This window comes from Narcine bancroftii, chromosome 2 (genome assembly GCF_036971445.1).
Source record: "Narcine bancroftii isolate sNarBan1 chromosome 2, sNarBan1.hap1, whole genome shotgun sequence".
NCBI classification, from domain to species: domain Eukaryota; kingdom Metazoa; phylum Chordata; class Chondrichthyes; order Torpediniformes; family Narcinidae; genus Narcine; species Narcine bancroftii.
Genome location: NC_091470.1, coordinates 361,646,552 through 361,654,781, shown reverse-complemented (window position 1 = coordinate 361,654,781; position 8,230 = coordinate 361,646,552). Strand labels below are relative to the sequence as shown.

General features: G+C 44.0%; 1 protein-coding gene across 1 annotated transcript; it reads left to right on the top strand.

The window, feature by feature from the left end:
* Positions 1–819: 819 nt before the first annotated feature.
* Positions 820–1,635, top strand: LOC138753131 (circumsporozoite protein-like). The gene has a single exon (XM_069915707.1). It carries the CDS (start codon positions 820–822, stop codon positions 1,633–1,635), a length of 816 nt encoding a protein of 271 aa, XP_069771808.1.
* Positions 1,636–8,230: the final 6,595 nt, after the last annotated feature.

The window sequence follows — 8,230 nt, the reverse complement described above, 5'->3', positions numbered from 1 at the left end:
AATAATTACTGGATTTATGAGCAATTCATCAGTCCTTCAGCATTCTCTCTCTCCGTGGGAAGAAACTGTTCCTTAGCCTGGTGGTTGTTGCTCTAAGACTCCTGTATCACTTTCCTGATGGGAGTGCTGTGAGATGCTGCAACAATTTTGTGAGGTCTTTTCAGACAACGACCCCAGTTGATCATGTCGACGGTGGTGGTGGGGGGGTAGATGAGGGTAGAGAGACCCCAGTGATCCTCTCTGCCACTCTTATGGTGCTATAGATTGATCTCTGATCTATTTCTCTTCAACAACCATACCACACGGTGATGCAGCCAGTCAGGACGTTCTCAATAGAGCTCCTGTAGAAGGTTGACAGGATGGTGGCCAGTAGCCTTGCCTGCTTCAGTCCTCTCAGGAAGTGTAATCATTGTTGCACCTTCCTGATAAGTGAGGAGATGTTGAGTGTCCACAATAGGCCACTAGTTAAGTGGACTCCAAGGAACTTGGTTCTCTCCACTCTCTCTACTACAGAGTTGTTGATGAGTAGTAGAGGGTGGTCATCCATAGCCCTCCTGAAGTCCTCAATCATCTCCTTCATCTTATACACAATTGTGACTCAGGTTGTTATTCTCGCACCATAACACAAGATCTTCCACCTCTTCTGTGTCGTGTGGCTCAGCTTTGTTCCTGATGAGGCCAACGGCAAACATTTTGACCGTTGGATCTGGAACTGGTGTTGCATTCGTGGGTTGGTAGCATGAACAGGTGCGGGCTGAGCACACAGTTCTGAGCTCTGCGTGATGGCGCTCAGCGTTCTGCGACCAATCCAGACAGACAATGTTCTCTTGTAAAGTGAAACAAGAAAGTCTGCAGACACGATTGTGGATAATACACAACAATGCTGGAGAAGGTCCCGCAGCAACTATGAGAGGCAATGCTGGAGAAGGTCCTGCAGCAACTATGAGAGGCAATGCTGGAGAAGGTCCCACAGCAACTATGAGAGGCAATGCTGGAGAAGGTCCCTCAGCAACTATGAGAGGCAATGCTGGAGAAGGTCCTGCAGCAACTATGAGAGGCAATGCTGGAGAAGGTCCCGCAGCAACTATGAGAGGCAATGCTGGAGAAGGTCCCGCAGCAACTATGAGAGGCAATGCTGGAGAAGGTTCCGCAGCAACTATGAGAGGCAATGCTGGAGAAGGCCCCACAGCAACCATGGAAGGCAATGCTGGAGAAGGCCCCGCAGCAACTATGAGAGGCAATGCTGGAGAAGGCCCCACAGCAACCATGGAAGGCAATGCTGGAGAAGGTCCCGCAGCAACTATGAGAGGCAATGCTGGAGAAGGTCCCGCAGCAACCATGGGAGGCAATGCTGGAGAAGGTCCCGCAGCAACCATGGGAGGCAATGCTGGAGAAGGTCCCGCAGCAACTATGAGAGGCAATGCTGGAGAAGGCCCCACAGCAACCATGGGAGGCAATGCTGGAGAAGGTCCCGTAGCAACCATGGGAGGCAAAGATGCAACCAACATTTTGGGTCTGAGCTCTTTGTCAAGGTCTGAGCAAAAGGCATGCAGGCGCCTGAATAAGAAGGTGGGGGAGGAGGGAAGAAGGGATAGGAACAAGAGCACAGGCCAACAGCCAAGAGGCCAGAAGTAGACTAAGGTAGGAGGGTAGGAGATAAAAATATAGGTTGACTTGCCGGGATAGCAAACAAGAAATTTTTCCCTGTACTTTGATACTCATTGCCATAAACAATTCAATTCATTATAAAATGGTTGGGGTAAGATAGTCTTTTATTCCAGCGAAATGTTAAATACTAGAGGGCATAGATTTAAGGTGAGAGGAGGACTTGTGAGGTAGACAGGGGAGAGCAAAGGAGAATAATACCTTGATGAAGGGCCCAAGCCTGAAGCATTGGTTTTGTCATAAAGTCCAGGTTTTACCTCTTTAATCCGGTGATGTTGGGACCATTTGCTCCAGATTCTTGTGTTCTCGTGCTCCTCGAGAGGGGTGGTGATGATGCACTGGAAATGGAAGCAGAAACTTTTCACTAAGAGAGGGAATTATTGGAATTCATAAATTTATTTTCAGAAGTCTTCATACTGCACAATTTGCAGGGGATAAAATTCCTAGATGATCACATCCAGACCCATACCATGTACCTGCTCACCACGTCCACGCCAACCACTGAGACACAAGTCCTTCCTCCTGCATTGTTTTCATGCCCCTTGATTCGCCTTCCACCTGCAGGAGAAAATCGGAGCACCTGGTGGAAGAACATCAAACTTTACACAGACTCCCTGAGATCAGGATTGAACCTGGATTGCTGAAGGGGCTCTGCTAGTTGCATTCACCTACACATCAAGCCAAGCAAACTCGCGCGCACACGCACACACACACACACACACACACACATACACACACACACACACACACACACACACACACACACATTATGTATACACACACAGACACATTATATATACGCACATTTTTATATGCATACACACACACACACACAGACACACGCGCACACACACACAGACACACGCGCACACACACACACACACACACACAGACACATGCGCACACACACACACGCACACACACACACACACATTATGTATACACACACAGACACATTATATATACGCACATTTTTATATGCACACACACACACACGCACGTACACACACACACACACGCACACACACGCACACACACACAGACACACGCACACACACACACATGTGCACACACACACGCACACACACACACACACACATTATGTATACACACACAGACACATTATATATACGCACATTTTTATATGCACACACACACACACGCACGTACACACACACACACACACGCACACACACGCACACACACACAGACACACGCACACACACACACACACACACACACACACACACACACACACACACACACACACACACACACACACACACACCTCAACACTGAGAACGAGACTTGGGAAAGGACAGTGACACTGGTTTTCTCTTCCTACCAAAAGATTTGATGTATCTGGAAGCTTTTGAGTAGCTTGAGCCTATGATTCTTCTCCAGTGCATTGAGCTGCCAGCTGTAATCCATGTCTCCAAAATTTACAGGAATGGCAGGCCATTTTTCACATCCTGGAAACCTGCTTCAAGTGAACACAGAATTTGCCCAGTCTAACCTCTTTGACCTCTGTATGCACTTACATCTCAGTTTATGTCAGTTTAGCTCACACTGAGCTGTATATAACACATTAGATCTGCAGGCAGAAGTTACAAAATTGAAACATACATTAAAATCTAGTGAACGGTGATTTACTTTGCCTTTCTCAATCTTCGAATGTGGAGCTTACACAGCACAGTAACAAGTTCTTCCAGCCGTTAAGACTGCACCGCCCAATTAAAGTCCAAATCCTGTACATTTTTGGAATGTGGGAGGAAACCAGGGCACCCAGAGGAAACCCATGCAGCCTTATGGACAGCACTGGATTCAAACAGATTAGGACTTTTTTCCTTGGTTCATAGAAGAATGAGGGGAGATTTGATAGAGATTTACAAAAATTATGAGGGGTATAGTCAGAGCAAATGTGAGTTGACTCTTTCCACTTAGATTAAGAGAGATAAATACAAGAGGACATGGTTTTAGAGTGAAAAGGGAAAGATTTAGGGGGATATTAGGGGCAATTCCTTCACTCAGAGTGGTGGGAGTGTGGAATGAGCTGCCATCTGATGTGGTAAATGTGGGCTATACATGGATAGGAGAGGTCTGGAGGGTTATGGATTGGGTGCAGGTCAGTGGGATTAGCAGAATGATGTTTCGGCACAGACCAGAAGGGCCGAATATCTGTTTTCTGAGCTGTACTGTTCTATGGTTATATTGGATCAATTGGGATAGTATTGTAAACAAGGTGTGGTAAACCACTTTATGTATATCTGTTTGGGTACAATCATTGGGCCGACTGTGTCTGTGGCTCCTCCCACAGGCTCCAGAATCTTCCACAACCCCTGCCCAGTACAGAACAGTCGAGCACCATGGATGTGCTTTGGTTCTAAAGCTAATAAAAGACCTATCAGATTTTTTGAGTTATTATTGGTGCATCAAAAGGTTAAGGTTTTTTTTTTATTTAGATAATATTAAACACCAAATTTATTATTAGGTCACGGAAGAAATGAAATTCCTGAAGATTCTTGACTGGATGGGCATGGAGAGGATGCTTCCCTCCTGTGGGGCATTCTAAGAGGTTACTGTTTACAAATAATGTTCAAGATTCATTTATTGGCATGTAATAATACAGAAAATGTAATATTACATGAAAGTTCCTTTAGTCTGCCAAAAGGCTGCCAAAGCGTCGCCAGAGTAAAACCCGAAAGTCTGCAGACACCATGGTTGAAGTAAAAACACAATGCTGGAGAACTCAACAGGTGAAAGGGGAAAGGGAAGGGAAGGTTAACCCACTCCCTGTTCTCCCTCCCTTCCTTTTTCCTTTGACTCCTTTTCTCCAGCTCCCCACCCCTTTTCTCTCCATTCACAGAGCCATCCCCCCTCCCCCTGCTTGCTGGTGAGCCCTCCCTCCCTTATACAGCTATTGCCTCTTGCCTGTGAGTTTGTGCACCTCCCCCTGTCCCTCCCCCACCACCATTTTGTTCAGGTGCCTGTCTACATTTAGCTCATACCTTGATGAAGGACTCAAGACTGAAACATTGATTATCATTCAGTCACCACCACTGCCGTCGTCGGGTTGACCAACCCCGATGCCATCTTCCAAGATGGCAGCATTTTTTGCGCGCAACTGGAGGCCCGCTTTCATCCGCGATCAATTCAGCATGGCGCTGGGCTGAGTCTAGAGTCCTGATTATGGCTCGCTTCAGTGGCAATTGGTCTTCTTTGAGGAGACCCTGCCGAGTGTAATCAGACCTCAATCCTGACATGCAGCCGTCCAAGACTAGATCTTCGATGCACTGGGCCACTGGTACATGAGCTGTTGAACTACACCAACAGTCTCTCCCCAGCAAGAGCAGGGCACAAATTAATTCTTCGGCCGATTCACCAGATTGTTGCTTGTGGGAAGCCAGAAGATAACGTGAGTAGACGTCATTGATCTTCGGTTTATAGAGGGCCTGGAGCTCAGCCACCGCCTCGATGTACATGGCACAGCCCCAGATTGCCTGGAATGCACGCTGGCCAACTCTTGCTTGCAGTACCTTGAACTTCTTTTCGTCAGAGTCCACCAGGTCGGCAGCAGCCTTGAGGAAATTACCAAAACAGCTTATCCATTGCTCATAAAGTTCTGACGTTCTTGAGAGTTGGGAGTCCACTTCCAGTTGATCAGGGTGCAGCAGTTTCTCCATTACTGGAGAAATAATTTCTGTGTATTAAATTGAAGGGCACTACCAGTAACCACAGAGACAAGCTAAGAAAACAATAGGCTTTAATACACAGAAGAACCTTGCTGGCCCAGATCCCAGGATAGGAATGGCAGCAAGGGAAAGGTGGCTTGACCTTTATGGCCCAGGACCATGGGGGAGGAGTCATAGGGTATGAGTCATCTGTTGGGGGGCCAGCTCCATATATACAACCAACAATGGAGGAAACATATCACCACAAACTGGAATGACAGGATTAGCAAGGGAGGAACATTTGACGGCTCTTGGACTGTACTCCTTGGAGCTTAGAAGAATTAGAAGGGACCTCATAGAAGCATTTGAATGCAGAAAGGCCATGGGTAGAGTGATGTGGCAAAGTTGTTTCCTCTTGACTAAGACAAGAGGGTGCAACTTCAGGATTGAAGGGCGCCAATTTAAAACAGAAATGAAGAGAAATTCCTTTAGCCAGAGAGTGGTGAACCTCTAGAATTTGCTACCACAGGCACCATGTACGCATGGGTGGCTGAGATTTAACATTTAAGGCAGAGATTGATAGACGTCTGAACAGTCAGGGTATCAAGGGTTTCAGAGAGAAGGCAGGGCATGGTGCTGAACGGGAGAATGGATCAGCTCATGATGGAATGTCTCCTATATCTTATGGCCTTATGTCCAAACATGGATCAGTCATCATTTAGGCCAGTCTTTGTGTGTTTCCATATCCACTAGTGGAACTCCAACAGATAGTTTTATTGTTGTGGGGCAAAGAGAAGGCTGAAAGAAGGTTAATACATGAAAGTGGTGAAGAAACTCCGCAGATCCCACAACATCCTTGGGAGGCAAAGATATATAAACAAGGTTTTGGGCCTGAGTCCTTTGTCCAGGTATGAACAGTACAGCAGGCTGAAAGAAGGCATGTGTGCAAGATAATTACTAGCATAGATGAGACAGACCAAATGGCCTACAAACAACTTGAAAATATTTCTTCTAAAAAAAGAAATAAAGAAACAAAAAAAACCCAAAAACTAAATCTAATCTATTCCCTTCCTCTATCTTTACATTAAAGGATGTAAAGATATGGATTGAATAGCAACCTTCAGAAACTAGACAGAGAATCACTGGAGCATCCAAATGTCTTAAATCTTCCAATCATGATAGAAATCTATAAATGGGCCTCACATCTTTACAAATTGAAACTTTCTATCTATAACATTGTATCTAATTTTCTCCAAGTTTAAATAGAACATTACAACATGTAACCACAGTGTATGAGTAGGCGAAGAGTCATCTTTCCATTTCAATAAAATTACTCATCTGGCTATCAACATGATAAAAAGGTAAAACTTTCTCCTGGGATGCGAGCAAAGGTATATCCGGTTTATGAGAAAAACCAAACCAGGCAATTAAAGGGCATGGTTCTATTTAAATATGGGTTTAATTATATTTGTCATAGATCATGTCATTAAATTAGACAGAATTTACCCTTTGTTTAGATCGAGGGCTTGTCTAATGTAGTTAACTTTGTTTCTATCCAGAATTATTATTTAAAAATATTGTTAAATAAACAAATATAGGTAGATTTTTGATTTACATTTGTATTAATTTGTGATATGTATATGATATGACCTGTAATTTGTTTTATTTGAGGGCTTTGCATGTTAAACTCAATAAAAATATTTTAAAAAGAAACACCAAAGTACCTAATAATCATCTTAATCCATTCAGGTGCAAGCTTCAGAGCTTTCTGACAGCGGGCCTAAATTACATGTGGATAATTAAAACCTCTTATCAACTAAAATTAAACTTATTGTTTTGCAGTGACTGATGCAGGAGACTGTAGGCAAAAACTTGATAATTTTGACATATTTCCGATCAAAATATTGGTAAAACACTGAGCAACATTGTAGAAAACAAGTGAACACAGTAGTAATATTTAACTCTGTTTCCTCTGTCGAAATCCCTAATTTGCCTGACATGGCATCTCCACTGCCTATGTGTGGTTATGACGGCTGGTTTAGGAGAGCATTGTGTTACTTCAGATCTCCCATACTTCTTCTTTGCTCCTCGTAAAAAATCACATTTTTTCATAATGCTTCCCCAAAGGGTTTAATCACGTAAGTTTGTACCATTGTTCATCATTCTGCAGCAGTTTAGTGGAGTTTACCTGTGTTCCAACTGGAAGACAGCCAAGTTCTTAAAACACAATCAGTCCAGTGTGAAGATTCCATGTTTTGTCAGTTCAAGTCCTCACGTTGAGGATTATGGCGACAAGTCCATTCAACTTTAGGCAACTCTGTTATGACAAGTGGTGTTTGGCGTTCTAGCAGCAGGCTTTCTTGTCAGTCTGTCTATTTTCAATTATCTTGTCATCTTTACCTTAAAACTGTTGTAATTTAAGTTAAGCTTTAGTTGCCCTGCTCAAGTATTACATTCAATGAAACTCAATTAACAGGAGATAACTAACAAGAGATTCTGTTCTCTCTTGTTCGCTTTATCAATAAACATCAAATGACACTTTCTGTTGGAAATGAAAAAAAAGCTATTACCTATAGTTTTATAGATTTATGTGAGCCCCCGAGGTCACTCTCTTTTCACAAGATCTCAAGATAAAGGAGCAGAAGTAGGCCATTTGGCCCATCGAATCTGCTCTGCAAATCCACCCTGAGCTTAACTGTTCTTGCTTCCAGTTCCAATTTCTGGCCTTTTCCCTATAGCCCTTGATACCCTGTCTAATTAGATACCTGTCAATCTCTCCTTTAACCTCCCCCACTGATCGGGCCTCCACAGCTGTATGCGGCAATGACTTCCACAAATCCATGACCCTCTGGCTAAAGAAATTTCATCTCCTCTCAATTTTATATGGGCACCTT